This window comes from Herpailurus yagouaroundi, unplaced genomic scaffold (assembly GCF_014898765.1).
Source record: "Herpailurus yagouaroundi ecotype Mexico unplaced genomic scaffold, PumYag 428, whole genome shotgun sequence".
NCBI classification, from domain to species: domain Eukaryota; kingdom Metazoa; phylum Chordata; class Mammalia; order Carnivora; family Felidae; genus Herpailurus; species Herpailurus yagouaroundi.
Genome location: NW_024412645.1, coordinates 6,456,471 through 6,480,088, shown reverse-complemented (window position 1 = coordinate 6,480,088; position 23,618 = coordinate 6,456,471). Strand labels below are relative to the sequence as shown.

General features: G+C 51.0%; 2 protein-coding genes across 14 annotated transcripts in view; one reads left to right on the top strand and one right to left on the bottom strand.

Moving 5' to 3' along the window:
- PRODH (proline dehydrogenase 1) overlaps positions 1-23,618 on the top strand; it is a 73,492-nt gene that overhangs the window by 16,680 nt on the left and 33,194 nt on the right. For 5 of the 11 annotated variants that reach the window (XR_005787056.1, XR_005787053.1, XR_005787055.1 and 2 more), the window contains exons 11-13: positions 567-742; positions 1,915-2,013; positions 6,796-6,884. Coding sequence is in view for 4 of the 11 variants with exons in the window: in XM_040464074.1 (XP_040320008.1) it covers positions 567-742; positions 1,915-2,013; positions 6,796-7,144 (624 nt within the window). In the remaining 7 variants the exon portion in view is untranslated. Of the gene's footprint in view, positions 1-566; positions 743-1,914; positions 2,014-4,154; positions 4,226-5,439; positions 5,584-6,795; positions 7,544-23,618 lie in introns of those variants that run through there. The other 6 variants (XM_040464074.1, XM_040464072.1, XR_005787058.1 and 3 more) reach the window with 5 other exon arrangements.
- DGCR6 (DiGeorge syndrome critical region gene 6) lies at positions 8,148-14,321 on the bottom strand. 3 transcript variants are annotated; one of them, XM_040464079.1, is made up of 5 exons: positions 14,100-14,302; positions 13,855-14,015; positions 10,134-10,234; positions 9,168-9,308; positions 8,148-8,703 (listed from the first exon to the last, which is right to left on the bottom strand). In XM_040464079.1, exons 1-5 carry the CDS (start codon positions 14,300-14,302, stop codon positions 8,620-8,622), a joined length of 690 nt encoding a protein of 229 aa, XP_040320013.1. In that variant the 3' UTR covers positions 8,148-8,619. The 3 variants fall into 3 exon arrangements, with proteins under 3 accessions (XP_040320013.1, XP_040320011.1, XP_040320012.1); XM_040464077.1 differs by lacking the exons at positions 8,148-8,703; positions 9,168-9,308; positions 10,134-10,234 and adding exons at positions 11,346-11,581; positions 13,300-13,472 and having other exon boundaries at positions 14,100-14,321; XM_040464078.1 differs by lacking the exons at positions 8,148-8,703; positions 9,168-9,308; positions 10,134-10,234 and adding exons at positions 11,346-11,578; positions 13,300-13,472 and having other exon boundaries at positions 14,100-14,321.

Genomic DNA, 23,618 nt, shown 5'->3' with positions numbered 1-23,618 from the left:
TCATGTGCCTTAATCCCTAAAATTTGAAGGCCTCATGAGTAAGTTTTTTCCTGCCATTTTTATTTCCTGCCATTTTTTAGTTTGGGTCCCTCTGAGGATCAGATGAAATCTCTGGTCCCCTTCCCACAAAGAGACTTGCTGAGAATCTTGCATGTACCTCAGGGAGCCTAGGGTGCTTGAGGGTGGGGTCGCTGAGCACAAACCTGGGCTGGGCTGCGCTGGGACCAGCCAGGTATTTGGAGGAGATGGTGTGGGATGGGTGTCAAGGCTCTAGGGCCGGGGGAAGTGGGTGAGTGGGTGGGTGGGTGGATGGGGCAACATCCCTTGGCTCTGAGTCAGCCTGAGAAGACTCCGGAGAATACCGTGGCTGCTGGCACCTAGTCTGTCCCCCAACAAAGTTGTCCTCAGGCCACACTGAGGAGTCACCATTTCTTAGAGATGGAGGTTGGAGGGCCTTCCTCACTCACACTTGTCTCCCTGCTTCCCTGAGCACCTGGGCCTCAGGGGACACAGGCTGGAGGGGGCCCCATCCTGGTCAGCAGCAACTTTTGGCCCTGGTCCCACAGGACGCCTATGACAACGTCACCCTGGATGTGGAGCTGGCTCGCCGTGAGGGCTGGTGCTTTGGGGCCAAGCTGGTGCGGGGTGCATATATGGCCCAGGAACGCGCCCGTGCCGTGGAGATTGGCTATGAGGACCCCATTAACCCTACGTACGAGGCCACTCATGCCATGTATCACAGGTGCGCCAGCCCTTCTTGGCCCCTGGGGGCCTCATGGCTTCCTGGGGAGGGGAATGACAAAACAGGGCAGGGGTGGTGGAACTGACCTGACGTGACGCCTATCTGACTGTGGAGCAGCCTAGTGTGTCAGAAGCCTCTGTAGGAGGAAGACTTCTGTCCTGAGACCAGAGCTGATTATCTTCTCTGCTTTTTATTTATTTTTTGAATCCTCAGCTTTTGTTTTACCCTTTCTAAAAACTTTTAAGGTGGATTTTTAGTACAGAAAAGTCTACTGAACAAAACTAAACTGGCCCAGGTCCCCCAGCCAGCTCTTGTTGACACTTAGGACAAGAGAGCCCTGAGCAGCCCGCCTGCCTCGCATGCAGCCCATTTGCTTTCCAAATTACACACCAGGATCATCAACTGTTTCTACATCTGCTTTTGCTGTGTTTGTCTTGCTGACCTTGTCCTGCAGCAAGGACAGGCAGATCCCATGCTTTTTCTTTGTGAGGTTGTGTGTGTGTGTGTGTGTGTGTGTGTGTTGCAAATAGACTCTGAGTGCCTTGGCTCCCGCTCCCTCCCCGGCAGTGCCCTGCTTTCTGGGAGTATCCACGTGTGCCATGGGTATACCCGCATCTGCTTTGGCATTGTGCATTCAGTCCTGTGCCCTTGCTTTTCCATGTAACACGTATTTGGATCCTCCTGTGTCAGCATGCCGGCCCACAGTGTTAACCCAACAGCCAGCAGAGTGCCCATCTTTGTGAGCTTTTGGTGGTTTGCTGTCAGGTCATTACAGGAGTGACTCCTAGCACACTTTGCCCCTGTCTCCTGTACTCACGGGCAAAGACATAGTTGTCACATGTTCCTGGCAATGGTCATAAGGACACACACCATTGCTGCCAGATGGCAGAACCCTCACACTCTCTATGCTCAGGGAGGCTTCAGTTTCCTTATGGACCCCTTCTGGAAGCAAAGCTCCATCTGTCCTGAGTGCACTGTGTCCCAGGTAGTCTCCTTTTGAATGTCTAGCCCCAGGTACTGCTCACGTTTTCTTTCTTACCTACGAGGTGTTGAGGAATGACAAGTACAGCCTTGGTCCCATTACCATGGCCACACTTGGAGTGGGCTCGCTGGACAGCCATGGGCCTGCTTGTGGCCTCTACAGGCTGGGGCTTACGTGGCACTCCCTTCAGGTGCCTCAATTATGTCCTGGAGGAGCTGAAGCACAATGCCAAGGCCAAAGTGATGGTGGCCTCTCACAATGAGGACACAGTTCGCTTCACGCTGCGCAGGTAGGCACCCTCTTCAGCTGTCTGGTGTTCCTTAGTGAGGGAAGGCTTGGGATGGGTGGTGTGGAAGCTATGCAGAGTGGTGGCATTTAGGGGTGATGTCTGTGGGATGAGCTAGGGTGGCACCTTTAGTGTCCTGCAAGCTTCCTGTCTCCCCAGGTCCAGCTGGCCATTGGCACTGCAGTAGCAAAAAGGCTATTTGCAGTGACTTGGGTTTTTAAAAATTAATACCTGACTTATTGAAATTTCAAATCAGAAATTAAATTTCATTCGGTGATTTAAATAGCTTACTGAAGTGCACAAATACAATGTGCAATGTCAGATCCCCTCAGGAGGCCTCCAGCATATCATCTTATTTATAAATAGTTACTCTTAACATTTTAAACTGCATTTGGAACTTAACATAGTCTGTTTTCTCTTTAAGTGTGTGTCTTGTGGGGCAAAACTTTGGTAGAATCCATGCAAGTCTGATATAGGAATAAGGTGAAGTAAATTTAAAAAAATTTTTTTAAATGTTTTTAAATTTTTGAGAGAGACAGAGAGAAAGCATGAGAGGGGGGAGGGGCATAGAAAGAGGGAGACACACAGACTCTGAATCAGGCTCCAGGTTCTGAGGTGTCAGCACAGAGCCGGACACGGGGCTCGAACTTGTGAACCACAGAGATTATGACCTGAGCCAAAGTCGGACACTCAACCAAGTCACCCAGGTGCCCCATGAAGTAAATTCTTAAATATTCCAGTGTTATCACCATGTTTTTGTGTTTTCTATCTTAACCCAAGGAGCACCACATGAGGGGTCCTAGCCACTCCTCCTGCTCCCCAGTCTCCACCTTCCTGGGCTTGAGGCCCTACAGGAAGCACGGTGGCAGTGGCCTTGGTGGCCCTCGCCTTTTCCAAGAGCAAAGCAGGGCAGCCAAATTGTGGCCAAGCAGGGCTTCCAGAAGAAGCAGTGAATGAACAGCCAAGGCATGGCACAGCCAGCTGCCTGACAAGCTGACTCTGGTCACTCTACACCCATTTGGTGAAGCAGTGCTCATTCTCTGCTTGTGATGGCACTGCTTTTTCGCAGCCTAAAATTGCAGCTGAAAACTATTATTTTTTAAAAATTTTATTTAAATCCAAGTTATTTAGCATATAATACTTGTTTCAGGAGAATTTAGTGATTCATCACTTACATATGACACCCAGTGCTCATCCCAAGTGTCCTCCTTAATGCCCGTCACCCATTTAGCCCATTCCCCCAACCCACTCCCCTCCAGCAACCCTCAGTTTGTTCTCTGTATTTAAGAGTCTCTTATGGACTGTTTTTCCTCTCTGTTTTTGTCTTATTTTTTCTTACCTTCCACTATGTTCATCTGTTACTTAAATTCCACTTATGAGTGAAATCATGATATGTCTTTCTCGGACTTATTTTGCTTAGCATAATATATTCTAGTTCTATCCACATTGTTGCAAATGGCAAGATTTCATTCTTTTTGGTTGCCAAGTAATAGTCCATTGTGTGTGTGTGTATGTGTATATATATAATATACATACATATATACATACATACATACACACCATATCTTCTTTATCCATTCGTCAGTTGGACATTTGGGCTTTTTCAGTAATTTGGCTATTGTTGATAGTGCTGCCATAAACATTGGGGTGCATGTTCCCCTTCAAATCAGAATTTTTGTATCCTTTGGATAAATACATAGTAGTGTAATTGCTGGATTGTAGGTAGCTAGCTCTATTTTTTAAATGTTTGTTTGAGATTGAGGGGGGAGAGAGGGAGAGAGAATCTCAAGCAGGCTCGATCCCACGAACTCTGAGATTGTGACCTCAGCTGAAATCAAGAGTCAGATGCTCAACCTACTGAGTCACCCAGGCATCCCTAGGGTAGTTCTATTTTTAATTTTTTGAGGCACCTGCATACTGTCTTCCAGAGTGGCTGCACCACTTTGCATTCCCACTGGCAGTGCAAGAGGGTTCCCCTTTCTCCACATCCTCACCAACATCTGTTGTTTTCTGAGTTGTTAATTTTAGCCATTCTGACAGGTGTGAGGTGGTGCCTCACTGTGGTTTTGATTTATATTTCCCTGATGATGAGTGATGCTGAGCATGTTTTCCCGTTAGTGAAAACCATGATTTCTAATGCACAGCAGTTGCAGCTATCAGGGTGGGGATGTGAGTGCTGAGGCCACCAGTGCCACCCAGGCCGAGTAAGACTGTGGTAAGTCTCCCTCCTGAGAGTTCCTGCCAGGATCAGGGTCTGGCTGTTTCTGTGGGATTGGTGAGGGGCTGAGTGGAGTCCTAGCTGGACAGGACTGCTCCACCTTCTTCCCTCCATCCCTGGGGACTTCCCAGCTGCTCATTTACTGCCTTGAATGCCCCAGCCTTGTGACTGGATGTCAGAGAGCCAGGGGTACCTTTTGTGCTTGGTGAAAAAAAAAAAAATTCTGGTTTGACTTTTAAAACAGATGGTTTAAGTTGCAAATCTTAAAACCTGGTTTTCCCTTAGACTTCAAAAATATTCTGTTACTCCGTGATGGAAACTTGATCATCCACTAGATGATGTACACAAAGAGCCTCCCTGTGCCCCTGGCCTGGCACTTGGGAACCTGCACCCCTACACAAGTGGCAGGCCCACAGGGTCAGTGATGTACAAGTGGCATCTTCTTAGGTTTCAGTTATGAGCTCAGCAGGCTTTGCCTGACCACTCCCATTTTAGGTAGGGGTCACAGGTAGGCCACTCACCAGCTAGACAGAAAAGAGTGAAAGTTCTAAAGGTATAACCTGCCCTCAGAAGGGCTTCCTCTCTTCTGCTTTCTGAATCTTCCTGCCGAGAATAAGCCTGTTCTTGGCATCTTAGCCAGGGAGGCTCCTGCCCTGGACGCGGCTTCCTTTGTCTGAAGTGCCAGCTGAGTGCGCTCTCCTTTCTCATAGCCCCCAGGGCCCGTGCCACGCTCCACAAATACTATCATGGAGAAGGCTTGGCTCCTTCAGGACATGGTTCTGTGTTCCTGCACTGGGAGCTGGGGAGCCCACGGCAGCTTGGGCTTACCTTCCCTGACGAAGTAGTGTGGGTCTCTGATGCCACATCAGGGAGCTCAGACAGCCTGTGTAAGCTTTGGCTGAGTGGCAAGCCAACCCAGAACTCAAGAGGCCTGAACAACAGCATGTTCTGTGGGCCAGCAGTGTTCGCTGGGCTCAGCTGGGGACTGCTTCTGCTGGCCCTGCCCTGAGATCTGACTTGTATCTGTGGTCAGCTAAGGCCTGACTGGACCTAAATGGCTTCATTCATGGCTGGGGCAGCAAAGGGACTGCATCACATCTAGTTTCCTATAGGCCAGTGCAGGCTTTGCCACATGGTGGTCTCAGGCTTCCAGAAGCCCTGAGAGGGCAAGCCTTTGCCCACATCACATTTGCTCTTCTCTTTTTGGCCAGAGGAAGTCAGGAGGCCTAGCTCAGAAGCCAGGTGGAGAACCTTGCCTGCTGGGAGAAGCTGCAGTCACATGGCCTAGTGGGTGGAGAGGGGTCAGCAGCCACTTCCGCAGGAACCGTGTGAATGTCCCCACCACTGCCAGTCAGGTGGGCAGCAACGTGGTGGCAGCCCTGCTCTCACAGGGTTCATGTTCCAGTGAGGGACAGAGATACTTAAACTGGAGACCGGGGCCACATGGTAGAGACCATGGCCTGCTTTAGAGTAGGTGGCCCCCACACTGGAGCCACTCTGACAGAAGGGAGGGAGAGGACCTCTGGAGGATGATCCTCATGTGGAGGGCCGGGGTGAGATGTCCTCAATGCTCTAGGAGTGAGGGGCCTGAGACAGTGAGAAGAGGGGGACCCTGGAGACAGGGAAGCACACTGCTGGCCTGCAGCCTGGGTGCGTGTGAGGAGGACCCAGGCTAAACATGCCCTTGGAGGGAGGTGGAAGGATGAGGGCAGATTCCAGAGCGCTGGTAATTGAGTCTGGACATGTGGATACAGCGAGCTGGAGGTAAAAATATAAGAATCCTCAGTAAGTAGACACTGCAAACCTTGGAAATTTTTCTAAGACCATACAAGGGAGGTATGAAGTCAGGAGAGGGTGCTGGGCACAGTTGGGGGCCAGGTGTTGGGCAGCACTAAGAGAAATGTGAGCCACATCTATTCTAAATGTTCTACTGGCCATATAAGAGATGACGTTAATTTCAGTAATACCTTTCAATTAGGCCAACATATCCAAAATATTACCTATATTCAGTATTTCAGAAAAACAATACATTCTTTTTTCCAGTTTTCAAAATCCCATGTGTGTTAGATACTTCTAGCACATCTCCGTTTAGACCGGTTGACTTTCAGAGACTCAGCGGGCACCAGTGGCTGGTGCTGCTGTATGGGACAGAGCAGCCAGTAAGGGGAGGACAAGAGACCGGGTGGGACGGAGGGGATGTGGCACTGAAGGAGAGGGGCTCAAAAAGGGGTTGGAGGAGGGTCTTTTGATGGCTTACCCAGGCCAGGCTTTGGGGCAGGCCTGCCTCACTAGGTTAGGGCAGATGAGAGGGGAGAGGGAAGGGGCCATGGGGAGCAAGCATAGTGGGAGGGGGAGGCTGGCTGGGAGAGGAGGGAACTTGGTGGCCATGACCTGAGGTGGGACTTGCAGGGCAGATGCTTGGTCTGGGCAGCACAGAGCCTAAACCTACGCCCCACCCTGCAGGGGATGGAAGCTAAAGTGTATGAAGGATCTGGGAGTGGAAGTGGAGGGTTCAGAGCTAGCTCAAGTTGCCCTGGGGGCTCACCTGCCATCTTGTCTGTCTACAGGATGGAGGAGCTGGGCCTGCACCCTGCTGACCGTCAGGTGTACTTTGGACAGCTACTGGGCATGTGTGATCAGATCAGCTTCCCACTAGGTGAGCTGAGTCTCCCAGGGGAGCAGGGGTGGGGAAGTCTAGTACTGGGACTCACTGCTTCTGTGTGTACAGGTCAGGCGGGCTTTCCCGTGTACAAGTATGTACCCTATGGCCCTGTGATGGAAGTGCTGCCCTACCTGTCCCGCCGCGCCCTGGAGAACAGTGGTGTCATGAAGGGTGCCTGGCGGGAGAGGCAGCTGCTGTGGCAGGAGCTCAAGCGGAGGCTCCGCACAGGCAGCCTCTTTCACCGTCCAGCCTAGTGCTCGTGGGGCACCACCACCCACCTTCAGACTTGGCCTTCAGATGCTCCCTTGCCTGGGCTGTGGCCTCCCAGGCCAATGCCACATTTATAGCCCAACCAAAAACTTCACGTGGATTCACCTTTTTATGCCCAAGACTATGAGATCCACTGGAAGTCGGGCCTCGGTGCCCCTCTGGCCTCTGCCCAGGACATGGGCACCTAGACCATGTCTGATGCTTGCCAGAGCCACTGGGAACTGTCAAGGACTGCCCTTCAATAAGTGGGCACAACCCCATGACCTTGGACCCAAAGGACCACCTTCTGACAGAGTTCATCCAGCCCATACCCTGAGCCCCTCGGGTAGTCACCAGTGGGGAAGCTGGCCTGGTCAATAAACCACTATTTCTGCAGCCCTCAACTTCTTTCTTGCAACGCTTTTCCCCCTCAAGTCCTGTGGGGTCAGCATCAAAGACAGAATGGTTCTGATGGCTCTGCCTCTCTGGCACCATGTGTCCCTGGGAGTGAGGCCCACCATGGGTGGAGTGGACCCACCAATCCTTCCTTCAGGCTGTATCACAGATTTGGCTATGTAGGGTGCTAGACACTCCCACCCCAAGATGACAGATAGCAGCGCCCCTGGGCACAGACCAATGCAGACAGGATGCTCCTGGGGTGGGCTTGCTGCTTCCCCACCCTGGACTTCCCCCCCCCCCACCCCGACACTTGCTGCTCGGTGCCCTTCGCCCCAGTTGTCCTAATGACCCATCAGGCTCCTAGTGTTGTGACCAGAGCTGACTCAAAGCTGCCTCCTCCCTCTAGTCCTCAGCCCCAGAGCAGACTAGATATAGTCTTAGTGCCCTGGGGGAAAGGTGGTATGGCTGGCCTGCAGCTCCATGAGGGAGCTCCAGAGGGGGTGCCCCTGGGAGGAACCTCTGACATGGGGAGTGGGGGCATCTGCTGGCTCCTCCATACGCCATGGAGCTACCAGGTGAGGGCCCCAGTCATGGCAGATACCACAGAGCTGTCATATAAGCCACGTGCAGGCCACACTGTGGCACCTTTATTTCTCTGGGCCTCAGAGGGCTTGGGCCTTGGAGCCTCTCCCACTGACTTGGGCTGCATCTGCCAAGGGAAGGGCTGAGACCAGAACAAGCATGAAGCCTGAAGCATGGCAGAGAGTGGGTGCGCCCAGTGGAGTGAGAAGGTGCTAGGACCTCCAGCCCTACTGTGCTCAGCTCTGAGGCATCCGATGAGCAGGATAGGCCCACTCTTCCCTTTACCATACCATCCTAGCTTTGGACAAAAGCAAAGGTGGATGGCAGGTGCAGCCAGAGTCCCATCTGGCCTCTCCTCAGAGGGTTGACTCCTCCTGCAGGCAGCTGGGAAGGTGGTGGCCAGGTTCCATTCAGCTTTCTGCTGCCTGTAGCAACTGAGGAACAGGGCTGTCTTCTCAGCTATGATGGGCAGCAGGTAACTGGCAGGGACCCCATCTGGTCATAGAGCTGTCTTCCCCGCCTGGCAGCCCCTCTGCTGCAGCTTCCGGATGAGTTCCAATAGGTTCATCTGCAGTGTCAGCTCCTGAGATGCAGAAGGGCTGCTGTGAGGCCAGCATGACACCTAGACTCTCCTACACTGGCAAGAGCCCCAGGCAGAAGCCTCCTTTTCCCAAAGGCCCACAGGCAGCTACCAGGGCCTAAGAGTGCCAAGCAATGAACCCATGGGACTGACTTCCAGTGAATCCTGCCCATGGCTTGCCAGAAAGGGGAAAAAGTGGGGATGCCACCCCCAACAAGGCTGCAGTTGTCCAGGCTTGGTGCACACGGAGATGTATGTAGGGAGGAGATGAGGGTCCTGTGAGTAGCAGGCCTGGGGAAGGGGAGGCAGAGGCAGTGGGACTTGCCTTACTAATTTCTCCCTCCTCCCCTCCGTCTACACACCCTGGGCCTGGCTCCCCAGTGACCAATGATAAAACCCCAGAGGGAATTGGACCTTTGGGAACCAGCATCCCCTGGGCTGCACCAGGGCAGACCTGAGGCACTGACCTGTGGGTTGGTGGTCACATAGAAGCCAGCAACCCCTGCCTTCTCCAGTGTGCTCTGCTGGTCTGCCACCTTCCGGTCTAGCTCTAGGACAATCTTCTGGTCCATTGCCCGCTGCTCCTCACGAATCCGGTGTTCCACTGCCTGCACGGTGAGGGCGGCTCAGGGGCTTAGCCCCCTGCCCATCAATGCCTCAAACATACACTGGTGGCTTGCCACTTCCTTTAGCGCCCCCCGCCCCCTTCCCAATCATTCCAAGGCCACCGATGGTGCCCTTATTGCACCAGGTTGCTCCCTCCTCGGCCACACTGAACCCTGGAGAAAAGTTCGGCTGCCCCACCCCAAATGTTCTCCCTTCCAGGACCTCCGGCCAGGTGTCCCTCCTTTGCTGTGCCAGACTTTGCCCAGCAATGACCGCTCAGGACCACCATGAGCTGGCCAGATGCCAGATCCACCTCTGCTTACTATCAAGTTGCCAACCACCTCTGTGCCTTTGCATATGTTCCCTCCCCATTGGGACTGCCAGCCAACCCCAGCTCAGCACCTCTTCCCTGTATGCCCTGGCTCGGGGCTGTCTGGGACCCTGCACAAATCCCTCCATGCACTCCTACCACCCATGGCTTCTCGGTTACATATGGGTCTCTTGGTTGTCCTGAGCAATCTGGGAACAGGACAGGCCTCATAATCCCACCATTGCCCTTGCACCTCTAAAGCCTTGGGGCACAACGGCCTCCCACTCAGCACCTGCCCTGCACAGGCCCGGGCCACAAGCAGCTGCAGCCCCAGGGAGCAGGGAATCATATGCTCTTACCCAGTTCTGCCACATCCCAACCCCCACAGCGAAGAGCCATACTGGGGCTCATCAGGTCTCTAGTGGACCACCCAAGCTGAGGCCCAGAGGAGACAGCAGCTCCCATTCCACCCTGGGCCCCCTCCACCATGGCCCAGTCACCCTGCCCACACCCCTACCTCCAGCTCACGCTGCTGAGTTGCCTGGAGCACGGGCAAGTTGTGGGGTCGGCAGGCCTGCTGGGCTTCCTGGTGCTTTTGCCGCAGCGCCTGCCTGAGCACTAGGAGGAGATGAGACCAGAGAAGTCAGGTAGGTGGTGGGAGGTGAGATGGGAGGGGGTCAGGGAACACCTCTTGCCTCAGCACCTGCCCTGGCTGTCCCACCATGGGGCAGCCAGGACAAGGCGCAGACATGAAGCCCTGCCTGATGACCCAGCCTGCCCGAAGCCCTGCACTAGCAGCTGGATGGAGTTCTGGGGGATGCCCAATCCCCTAGCCCACTCAGTCTTTCCCTCAACCAGGGCAGGGCCATTCTCTAGCAGCGAGGATCGAGGGGACTCGGTGCAAGAATGCAACAGAGGAGGGTGAGCGAGGGCAGGCTGGCGTAGGGGTGGGGCCAGGGCTATAGCCCGGGGTCAGAAGACCAACAGGAGTGGGAGACTGCGGTCTGGAGGCTTCTAGGTTCAGATGGCCACAGGCCAGCATTCCTGGGTGTGAGCTGCCCATCACCCATGTGATATATACAGAGATGTCCAGGAGACCACCCAGGCAAAGGTCTGGGAAAAGGAGGATGAGGAGTCATTGTGCCAAAGCATGGCATGGTCTCTGCTTCCAGAGGCATGGTTGTGTCCCTCCCTCAGAGCTGCCCGTCAGGGTGGGCAGACCTGCCCCACCCCATCCACCACTCCCAGAGGGAGTAGGATGGGCCCAAGGATGAGATGAGCCATTAGAGGTCCTCTACTGGGGGCCGGGGGTGTCTATGTTACTTGGAGAGGAGTTCACCAAGGCCACTGAGGAAAGCTCCTACAGTTGCCACTAAATCATACCATAAACATAAGCAAAGTTGTCTAGTCTGATAGGACTGGACTGAGGAGAAAGGTATCATGGGATGGAAAGAAACCAATCACAAAACAGAATGTACAAAACTATACAGCATAGATCCTAGACCCATGTCAAGTGGCTAGATCTCTCCTGTAAGGAGGGGTCCTCGGCCATAAGGAAACAAACCCAACACTAGGTCTTAGGCAGATACCTCTTAGCCAGTGGTTTGGCACCTGCTGTGCCCCGAACCTTACCAATCTCCTGTTTCTTGGCATTCTGTGTACACCTCAACAATGGCATTTATCACATTAAATGAGTGTGAAACCAAGAACCACCCTTGAGACACCTGCATACACACAAGGACAAGCAAGATGCTCCCTGGTTAATGTTTACACCACGTGGAGGCAGGATGGGAGGAAATAAATAGATAAATGCAGGAACACGTTATCTCCTTCACTTTGTTTATCAAACATTGCTGCAAATCTCAGGACAACATCCAGCTTCCACTGGGTGAGACGAGAGCTGTGGCCACTGCCTGGCTTTAGCAGTGACCAAGGAAAGCAATGGCAGCCAATCACCACCACCTGCTGAGTCAGAGGGAAGGAAAAGCAGAAAGTCACAGGGTGCTCACCCGTTGCTGGTGGCATCAAAACCTGTCCAAAACTTCTGAAGCACAAGTAGCAAGGTGTCTAGAGGATTATCAAAAAATCTTCACGAAAAGGAACCAGGACTCTGGAGAAACTGCTGCCCTCCCTGCCCCCCCCCCCTTTATTATTCGGAGTGCTTTATTCACTCCCTGAACTAGTAATCTCTGTGGATAAACAAAGGTCGCCCACATGAGAATGAGAACTACTTACTGACAGCAAGAGTAAGTGACCATCACTGCCTGCATTTGGTAGAGACTCAACCACAGGCAGGAGTGGGAAAGCTTTTGGGTGGCCAAAGGGAAAGGTCCATCCTGATGGGAGGCTGCTGAAGCTGGAAACAGACTGAGGCAGGGAAAGACAAGAAAAGATGAGCCTAAACACCTTCCTGTACCAGAAAGCAAGGAAGTGCTCCAAGAATGATGGGGACACATCAAAGGAACACAGGAGCCAGCCCAAGAGCTCTCCCACTGACTGTATGTGGCCCAATTTGAGCATTATAAAGAATAATGAGCTATGTACTTTGGATTTTTGACTGTATGCATTTTACGCCTCAGTGGAAATGTTTACAAAGACAACCACTCCAACAGCAGGGAAAATGTAACACCAATTCTATAAAAACTTAAAAACCTGAAGAGAACGCTTCCCAACTCATCCTATGAAGCCAGCCTTAATTCTTAACAAGATTTTAGCAAATCAAATCCAACATAGACAAAAAGGATAATACATCCTGACCAACTAGGATTTATGCCAGGAATTAAAAACATCAGTGTAATTCACCATAGTAACCAAAAAGCCGCATGATCATGTCAATAGATCTAGAAGAAGGGATTCAACAAAATCCAATGTCGATTTCTGAGAGAAATGCTAATTTCTGCCATAAACGTTTAAGTTGCATATCATTGGGTCTGCAACTGCTGTCCAGTTTACAGGAAACAGGGTGGAGAAATGGTTAAATGACAGCATGAGGAAGCAATCTGACAGACCCAGCATGGGGACATTCTCTTCAAAAAGTCAATGCCATAGTAAATGTTTTGAGACTATTCCAGGAGCAGAGACCAAAGTAACCAAATGCAATGCATAAACCTACACTGTCCTTACAGAGACAGTTTGTGACAAGTTGGGTAATGTGACTGTGGACTGAAGGTCAGAAGACACCCTGGAATGATTTAATTCTCAGGATGCTGTCCCTGGTCATGTTGGAGTGTTCTTGTTCTAGGGCACTGGTTCTCAATCCTGGGCCAAAGTTGACCCCCAATGATGTCTGGAGACATTTTTGGCGGTCACTGGAGGAATATGGCACTGTCATCTAATGGGTAAAAGCCACGGATGCTGCTAAACATCCTGCAATGCACAAGACACTGTCTCACCATTAAGACTTGTTCAGCCACAAACAGTGCTGTGTTAGAAAACCCCAGTCTAGAGGAATGCTGAAGATCCAGGGTGAAACCCTATGGTGTTGCATATATATTTAGAGGTATTAAGAACTTCGGCAAAATGTTAATTATTGAAACTACCTGGAGGGGATACAGGTATACATTATTCTTCCAACTTTACTAAATATTTTAACCTTTTTTTTTTTTTTTAATAAGTAAGTTTGGTAAAAATACAATAACAAAGGTAGGAAATCTCATGGGGGCAGGGAGTGCTGCCCAGCATACCTTGCAGGAAGGGGCTCCGGAGACCCCCGAGTGGGTACTCCTGGGAGGAGCCAAGGGCTGAGGGTGTGGCTCGAGTGAAGAAGTTTTTGGTTCCAAAGGGTGACACAGGGCATAGTGCGGGTGAGGGGGCAGGGGTGGTGTGGGGCTCTGCGCCGCTGGAAGGGGAACTGACCCTAAAGCACGGAAGAACTGTCAACACTTTGGAGCATCACCGAGGGTAGTCAGCCGCTACCGCTGACCGCCACCACCAGGATCCGCCCACGGACTGACCACACAGGAAGGCCTTGGGCCATCTTGCGTGGACGAGGGTGGAGACAAGGCTAAGTCTGGGCAGGGAGTGTCGATGTTATATTGATGCGGGGTCGTGCAACTGACAAAATTAAATTGCCTTGACCTTTTTGTCACCAAAAAAGGGCTAGGGGTCTCCGCGCGCTTGACCTGGTCAATTTTAGGGTCTTCATCCGAGCGACACCCAGGGAAGGACTCGGCCTACACAGACACCGAGAGCTAAACTCCCGGAGGAGAAGCGTTCGTCGTCCCGCCTCCCCCGCGCACCTCGGTGCTCATTCTGTAGCCGCAGGCGCTGATTGTACAGGCTCTTCTCGGTGAGGTGCTGGATCTCCAGCAGCCCCTGCACGATCTCGAACACGGTGCCGTCAAGAAGCGCCAGGGCCAGGTCGCTGAGCGTGGTGTAGGACAGGCGCTGCTGGAAAGAGCTGCGGGCAGAGGGACGCGGTGAGCGCGGGCGGGACCCAGGGCCGCCTCAGCCGCCCGCTCCGCCCCACCCCGCGGCCGCGCACCTGGGAAGCTCTTTAACTAGGCTCTGTAATGCAGATAGCAGCTGGTAGTGCCGCTCCTGCTGCCGGGCCCCATCTACCGCCTCTTCGAAGGCGCCACCGTAGCGCTCCATGGTGGTCGCGCCCAGCCAGCCGCCGGCCGGAGCAACCCGCGCCTCCTCTGCGTCAGGCCCGAGTGAGACGCATCCCGCCCATTTTACGACCATCTCGAACGCGGCGCGTCCCGCCCCCTTTTACGACAGTTGAGGCGGTGCGGCCCACCTCCTGCGCCCTCCCGTACGAGGCTCGCTCCGCTCTTACGCAGAGGTTCCTAGGAGGGTCCCTCATTGTCCCCGCCCCTTATCCTGCCATTTGGCCCACGCGACCTGAGGCATAACACCACAGCCTCGAAATCGCGAGATTTCGAAGAAGCCCACCCTGCCCGCCCTGAGTCGGCGCGGACCGAGGCCCCGCCCCACTGGGCTAACTCTGCGAGGGTGTGGTGTGGTCTAGCGCATGCGCCTGTTGGGATGCCGTGTGGTTGCTGCTGTCGCAAAGTGTTTGCTCCTCTTTGCTCCCCCCCAAAAGCGCTTGGGTCATTGAGTCCCGAGCTCCACCAATACTAGCGGCGTGACCTTGGGGCATTTTTGTCACCTTCAGGCCTCAGTCTCCTTGTCTTCCACTCATGGGGCGTTTGTCCGGGTTACCTGTCAAGCGAGACCCCTCTCTCCCTCTCTGACACGGGGTCTGGGAGCTCCAGCAGCGGCGGTGCAGGAAGGGTCTGCGCGCTGGAGGAAGGATGGCGGTGAGTCCCTCGCCCTCCCCAACCCCAACACCTTCGTGGGAGAGCTCTGTTCCCCCCCACCCCCCCCCCACCCCCTTATCTGCCTCCACCAGCGTCGTCAACATGTCGAAGAAAACCTGGCCCAATGCCTCAATCCAACATTGAGAATAAAAGTCCTGGAATCCACAATTACACTCTTCATAAGCCACAAAAATATACAAAACAAAGTTTGGATTGCTGAATATCCTGCTGGACTCATGGGGGCAGGGGATTCCCGCCATGGAGAACTAGCATCATGTCTTCTTCATCTCAGTGGGAGAGTATTCAGTGCTGCCAAAAACTGGGAAGAGGCTGCTGTATAGCGAAATGCAAAAGTAGGTAGATTCATGAAGAAGACAACCAGAAAGAAGGCTTGTGTGGCCAACTTGAGCAGACAAATCCAACTGACTATGGATAGAATGCCCAGACTTTGGAGAAGAAACGCATGCTGACCCCCTGGGGGCTATGTAGGATCAGCACCAAGGAGAGGAGGCAGCTTAACTAGGGCGTTTTCTGGGGTGATTGATTCCTTGAAGAAGACTCCTTAACCAAACTTTGGTCAGGCTCCCTTTAGCTCTCTTTTTAACTAGGCCTCATGCTTGGGCCCTGTCTTAAGCCTGCCTAGTCTAGTTGCAGCAAGAATCCTGGTAAGTCAGTTTAGAGAGAATTCCCTACCTTTGACATCTGATTGTCCTTGAAACCGATCAGATTCCTTGTCCCCTACTCTCCTATTCTCAAGAGGACCCATGTGGCTGGGCTGCAGCAACCAAAGGGAGAGTGCAGCGGGGTACATGTTACAGAGGCTCCTGAGGGATTGTCCTAAGAGCAGTAGGGAGATCTGAAGGTTTGGGGGCACAGACATGATCAGATTTGCCTTTCACAAGCCACTCAGTAGCCACCATGCTGGTGAGATGACAGGGCTTCACCTGGGTCAGGGTCAGGGGAAGGCAACACAGGGAGGTGGGGTTCTAGAGCCATCTGGGGTTGTACTGAAGTCCCCAGTTAGTCCTCACAGTTTTCTCCACGATGTTTCCTCAGTCCTGGCAGGAGTGGCTCTCCCTTCCCCACATGTGCTCTGAGTCTGGGGCCAGGAATGAATACAATGAATGAATGACAAGCACTCAGGCCAGTGCTGTAGAGTATGGAGGACAGGCAAAACCCATAGCTGGAGGTGCACACTGGCACCTTGCACCACACTCCTAGCTGGTGGCAGGAGCAGAAGCTGCGACTTGGGCACTGAGCAGCTGTGAGTGGCTGGAGGAATGGGCTGGTTTAGGCCAGGATGCTGTCACCTCCCTGGAGGTCATGGTTAGAGGGTGATAGCAGCATCTGGGTGAGGGTGCCCACCCAAGTTCTGAAGGAGACCTGGGTGACGGGAAGTGATGGGGATTCAGTCTGGGCCCACCTCTCAGTTCCCCGAGTCTAAGATAGGGATTTGTGCTGTGTCATCTGGGTGACCATAAGGCCCCTCTGCCCATACAAGCTCAGTGTATCTGGTTGTTCCAAGTCCTGGGAAGGCCAGGTGGGCAAAGTCAGGCAGACCTGGTTTGGAGGCTGCTCCACAGTCTTGTTCTGCTGCTGGAGCAGGAAGGCCCTCTCTGGCAACCCTACTCTGACCTGCATTAGGGGTCCTTCTCCCCAGTGTGGACATAGACAGTGGGTCAGTCAGGCACAGGGACTCCTGGGCTACCTCAGGGTCATCACAAGGGCCCAGTCTGGAGGGAGGTGTTCTGACTGCCAGATCCCCAGGGCTGATGGTTTTGGCACCACTGGGAGCTTTGTCTGCAGGAACAGGGGACTGGCATGTAGCTGGGACATGCAGTGGGGGTACACATCCCCTGTGTATCTGGACTCAGTGGAGCCACATAACACTCACACACTGGATAGTGTCTACCATGGACTTTCACTCTGTAGTCACTATCTGTCCACTCCACTTGACCTCCCAAGCCTAAGAACCTGGCTGGTAGCACTTCGGTGACTGGAGCACACTGGGCTGACTCTTCAATATCAGGCGGGTACGGTTGATTGTGTTGTGTGCTGGGGAGCTACAGTCCCTGTCTCTGACTGTGTGCCTGAACAGGCACAGCTGAGTCTGTGGCCTGAGGGGGTGTGTATCCATGTGTGTGGGGCTAAAAGCTTCACTGTGAGGTTTTTATAGGGGTTGGTGCTTGAGTGTTGTGTGTGCTTTGAGTTTCTGTGTGTGAGTGTCTTATTGTGTACATAGAGACATGGTTCTGCCCTGGTGTCCTGGCACCCTGCACACATCCACATAGGCCATGCAGACAAAGGCATGAACCACAGCTGATGGAAGTGGAACCACAGCAGAACATCTGTGAACCTTCTAGAATGCTGGGGAGGCCTGTGGAGGCTCTTTTGAGGTCACTTTTTACTCACAACCTGACTCCTGAGGAGTTCTGCTGAGGTGTGGGCTCCCCAATGGGCTTCTCGGCGATGGGGCATACCACATTCTGGCCCTTTTGTTTCTTTGTCATCCTTTTTGGTGTGTGAGGCAAGGACAAACACATGATGGGTTTGTCAGTGTGCGCTGCAGATATCTATGAAGTTAGTACGTGAAGCCAGGTCATGTTATTATGGAGGCTGAAAAGTCCCATGATTGGCCATCTGCAAGCTGGAGACCCAGAAAAGCTGATGGTGTAATGTGGCGTGAGTCTGAAGGCCTGAGAACAGGGGAGCCAATGATAAAAATCCCAGTCTGAGAGCAGGAGATGTGATGAGATGTTCCAGCTCAGACAGCAAGGCAAAGAAAAAGGGTTGAATTCCTCCTTCCTCTGCTTTCTGTTGTTTCTATTCAGGCCCTCAGTGGGTTGGATGATGCCCACACACAGGGTGGGGACAATATGCTTTGGAAGCCACCGATTGAGTGGAAATGCTGCTCTGACCTGGAAATTTCTTTACAGACATACCCAGAAATAATGTTTAATATAGACTCCCGATGATTAGTCAGGTTGACACATAAAATTAACCATCCTAAGCCCACCCCTTGTCAATTTGGCACCCATATACATCTTTAAGCCATAAATAAATGCCAAATAAGGACAGTAACAAGGTCATGATTCTGTCTAGCATGATACAACCTTTGTAAGACCAAAAAGGCACTAACTCCTTCCCTAGAGGAGGAGGGAAGTCCTTGAGTGATGTTTACTTTTCTCCTTGAAACCATGTAACTTAAACACTATGATGTAGAATTGGCCATACTTAAATCCTATAACAAAAATTGGTACATCTTATGTTACATGATAATAATGTAAGGGAGGAAAGAAAACAAAGACAGACACAAATGTATTCATAGTAAAATAAGGAGGAAATATTCATGACTATTATAGTCTTCATTTAACTGATCATGTGGTCGTAGCTAGTATTTATAGTTACCTTCTTCCACTACTCCTCTGTATCCCTGTGCCTTTACCAAGCACTTCAGCTAATTTTTGTTCCTTACCTGGTGGGTAAACCTAACCCTTTATTCCCGAAGGGTCTGGGCCATTAATAATCCTGCCTATTAATTGGGTCATTATAGTTTTACACTAACCTTGATCACAAGGCATGGTAACACTAGGAGAGGCCCTAAGGGATCTCCTGTATATTCTTCCTTACTTCCATTGTGGAGTAGTAGTCCAATTTGCCCTTGGTAGTCAGGGTAAATCACCCCAACCAGCCTTCTTTGCTTATTGATTCAGAGGCATGAAGAGACCAAAGTGGCTGAGTGGCAGTCTTAACCTCCAGTTCAATAGAATCATTGTGTCTCCTAGTGGAAGCCTTTCTCCCTCTGTGTTTCAAGACCTTCAGGCCAGCAAAGCATGAGGTTGTGGGAATAGGAATCAGAAATTTTGCTAGTGGGTGACTAAGGTAATGGGAGTGGTGCTATTTCAGTTTACATCCCTCAGTTCCTGGACCTATGGCTTCTGGCTATTGGAAAAATAGCACCATGCATTGGATGCTGATTCAGAGAGTATACAATCTTCTGGAGAATCTTGCCTCAGCCCTGCAAGATACTGCCACTTAGCTGACACTGTAATTGAGTCTTCAAAAGTCTATTCTATCATTCTGTCCAGGCGCCTGGGTGGTTCAGTCAGTTAAGCATCTGATTAAGTGTCCGACTCTTGATTTCGGCTCAGGTCATGATCTCACAGTTGTAAGACTGAGCCCTGCATCAGGCCCTGTACTGGGCATTGAACCTGCTTAAGATTCTCTCTATCTCTCTCTCTCTCCCTCTCTCTCCCTCTCTCTCTATCAAGAAAAAAAAAATTCTGTGAAGCTAGTTGTTTCAGGATGATGGGAAACATGGTAAGATCAGTGAATTCCATGAGCATGGACTCATTCCTGTAGTTCTTTTGCTGTAAAGTGAGTTTCTTTTTTTTTTTATTAAAAAAAAATTTTTTTAACGTTTATTTATTTTTGAGACGGAGAGACAGCATGAACAGGGGAGGGTCAGAGAGAGAGAGAGAGACGCAGAATCTGAAACAGGCTCCAGGCTCTGAGCTGTCAGCACAGAGCCTGACGTGGGGCTCGAACTCACAGACTGCGAGATCATGACCTGAGCCGAAGTCGGATGCTTAACCGACTGAGCCACCCAGGCGCCCCTATAAAGTGAGTTTCTTAATCAGAAGCGATGCTGTGTAGAATACATGATAGTGGATAAGACATTCTGTAATTCCACGGATGGTAATTTTGGCAGGAGCATTGTGTGCAGGGAAGGCAATCTGTATCCAGAGTAAGTGCCTATTCCAGTAAGGACTAGACAGTACCCCTTCTACGGTAGAAGGAGTCCAGTGGAATCAATCTGCCTCCAGGTAGCTGGACATTACTCCTGTATAGTGGTGCAATGTTGGCATTCCATGTTGGCCTCAGCTGCTGGCAGATTGGGCACTCAGTGATGACCATCTCCAAGTCAGTTTGGTGAGTAGAAGTCCATTTTGCTGAATCTATATGTAACCTTCACCCCTGCCACCATGGCCACTTTGTTCATGAGTCCATTGGTCAGTGACAGGGGTGGCTGGGCAAAGAGGCTGACTGGTATCCAGAGAATGGATCATCCTATCCATTTGATGATTGAAATCCTCCTCTGCTGAGGTCACCCTTTTGTGAGCGTTCACATTGGACACACGTTTCTTCTCCTTCCCCTTCTTCTCCTTCTCCTTCTTTTGCTTATTCAGGAAGGTCTGTCCACACACCTCTTTCCCCAAGTTTGTTACCAATGTTTCAGTCATGTTCCTTCCAAGTCCCTGACCATCCAGCCAAGCCTATGAATTGGTAATGGCACATCTGGCCATTTCTCTTTCTGAGCAAAGTGCACAACCAGGTGCTCTGCTAAGAGTTCCACACACTCGAAGGGTTTCCTTTCACCATTGTCTTTCAGGGATGCCCCAGACAGGACCTTTCGTGCTCTTGCTGTCCATTTTCAGGTGGTCAAGCAGACCCATCTGTAAACCAGGCCCACATCTTCTCTTTCTCTGTCATAGGAAACTCCCCATGTTAGGCCATAGGTGCAGGCTGGGAGAGAAGGCAGTGTAGCAGGAGTGGGAACCATGGGCATTTGGGCCACTTCTTCATGTAACTTACTTGTCTTCAGGGCCTGATCAGGCCCAATGACATCATCCATTTGATGATGAAGTGCTGCTGTGCATGCCCAGTGTTGTGGCTTGGTGGGTCAGATGGCACCCAGTTCATGATGGGCAGCTCAGGTGATGGGCAGCTCATGGTAATTTGGTGGCCATAGTTCAGTGTTCAGTCTCTCCTAAGACTCAGTAGTGGGCTAAGAGCTGTTTCTCAAAAGGAGTGTAATTATCTGTAGATGATGGCAGGCCTTACTCCCAAATCCTGAAGGCTTGCACTGTAGTTCACCAATAGGGGCCTGCCAAAGGCTGCAAACAGCATCTCTGCCATTGACCCTTCAAGCACCCTTGGATCTGCATGGGCACTGGAATCAGAGGTGAACACACCTTAAGTGATAGTCACTGTACCTCCTGAAGCTCTTTGGGTGACTGCCAGCCTCAAGGCATAGTCTCCTTGTTCTGGCCAGCCCGTGCATGGCCATGGTCCTGTGGGGAAGCTGCCAACCTCCCCAGAGCCTCTCTTTAATAGCATTCCTTTTGGATACTCTTTGGGATGCCCACCCATGAGGTTCTAGTCCAGGTGGATGGGTGCAGTAGAGCATTCTGAGTCGGGGCAACTGGGCTGGAATGGTGTCCACTGGGCATGCCAGTGACTCCAGGTATGTGGGGCAGGTTGGGTCTGGGGAGGAGGGTGACACTTAATGCCACTATAGTTAAGCTTAAAATGATTAAAAATCTAAATGTAATGTAATGGGCATTTTACTACCCCCCCTTTTTTTTTTTTAATTTTTTTTTCAACGTTTTTTATTTATTTTTGGGACAGAGAGAGACAGAGCATGAACGGGGGAGGGGCAGAGAGAGAGGGAGACACAGAATCGGAAGCAGAGATCAGCCCAGAGCCCAGACGCGGGGCTCGAACTCACGGACCGCGAGATCGTGACCTGGCTGAAGTCGGACGCTTAACCGACTGCGCCACCCAGGCGCCCCCCCCCCTTTTTTTTAAGGGACTTGTTAACATGCAGGAAAAAAAAAATGTCCCAATGGCTTCAAGTGTAAATATATTAGGTCAAAGAAATGAATCACTGATATATGATAAAGCATAGATGAGTCTCAAAAACATGACACTGAGTGTAAGAAGCCAGACATAAAGGCCACATATTGTATGGTTTCACTTTCATGAAATATCCAGAATACAGAGATGCAGATAAATCCATAGATCCAGGTAAAAAAGCAGATTGGTGGTTGCCAGGGTCTGGGGAGGGGGTGGAATGGAAAGAAACTATTTAATGGGAAGGAATGTCTTTTTTAGGGCAATGAAATATTCTGGAATTAGGCAGTGGTGACATTTACATAACTTTGTGAATAGAGTATAAATCACTGATTTGTTCATTCTTATAAGGGTGAATTTTATGGTATATGAATTATATCAATTAAAAAATTATATGATAAATACATACATATATATTTTTTTAAGAGTTAGCATGGGGAACAGTATGATGCTCTGAGTGCTTTGTTTGGTTCCCCCACTACTGAGATAAAGGAAGACCTTCCAAATGAGAACAAGCACCATGTATTCAGAGCTTGCTCTACATGGCGAGGGAATCAGCCACCAGCAGTTGCAGAGACTCCAAGGCAGGTGGAGGAGTGGGAGAACTTTCTGGTGGAAACAAAAGGAAGACACGTCCTGATGGGAGGGTCAGGCTGACTCAAGGTCAGACAAGATTGGTGAGGGGGAGAAAATTTGGCTTTCTTCCACTTTCTATTTTGGAAGCTTTTTGAGGAAAAGGGACATTGAGGGGAAAATGTCAGATATTGATCAGGTCCTGATTGCTTGGGTCCAGTTGTGGAGGCTGTGGTTTGGCCTTCCAGGCTGGGTCTTGCAGCTCTCAGGGTAGGGCCTCACTGGTTGGAGCAAGCAAGCTCCCGGGCTTCTGAGGGGATTTAGAAAATTCTGTGGGACAAATGGAATATTACTCAGCCACAATAAAGAATGAACATTTGCCTTTGCAACAACATGGATGGACCTTGAGGGCATTATGCTAAGTGAAATAAGTCGGACAGAAACAGAAACATATGATCTTACTATATGTGGAATCTAGGGAAAAAAAACACAAACAAGCTCAGAGATATGGAGAACAGAATGGTGGTTACTTGAGGAGGGAATGGAGGGCCTGAGGGGGGCCAAATGGGTTAAGGGAGTCAAAAGGTACAAGTTAACAGTTATAAAATGAATGCCATGGGGATGCACAGCATGGTGACTATAGTTAATCATATCATACTACATATTTGAAAGTAGCTAGGAGTGTGGATCTTGAAAGTTCTCATCACAAGAAAACATTTTCTAACTATGTATGGTGACAGATATTAACTGGACCGTGGTGATCATTTTGCAAGGTATACAAATATCAAATCATTACGTTGTACACCTATAACTAATATACATTGTTATGCCAATTGTATTTCAATATTTAAAAATTTTGTGGACTGAAACCCATGCTTCATCATTTTAAGTCAACCAGACACTCTTCTTGGGTAGAGTAGAAACTTCAGTGTTTTTACAACAACTGCAATTAGCCAGAAAAAAAAAAAAAACAGTAATAATTACGATAATGATGAATAATAGTAACATCAATAGTAGCAATCATTATTCCTAAAAATCTCAGGATTTTCATTTTCTATTACAGTAAACCCCTTCAATAGCTTATCTTCATAGACACTATTTTCCCTCCTGACCCCTCCGTGTGCACAGCCTCCTCCCAGTTAGTATTTCCAGCAAGGGGTGTCCTCCTCAGCTACCCCGCCTGCAGGGGCTGGTCCGTGTCCCAGAGTGAGACTTGGAAACATTCCCCAGAAGGTGCCTCCGAAGACTGGACCCCAAGAGGGACGGCAGCCTCGCTAGGGACCCCCTTCCAACGGCTCAAGGCGGCCCGTGCTGGTCCCTGACTGTAAATGAGGACTTGGAAATTTTTCTGAGCTGCACCTCCAATGAGTGAAGCCCATGCAGGACGCGATCCAGTCTGTAAACCACCCACGCCTCTTTCTGCTGGTCGACCCTTAAGCGCCACGTTAACCAGCCGCTTGGGAGGATGGCGGGAAGGACGCTGCTCCCCGGCCCCCCACCCCTCCCGGGATTTCGGTCCGATCTCTGGG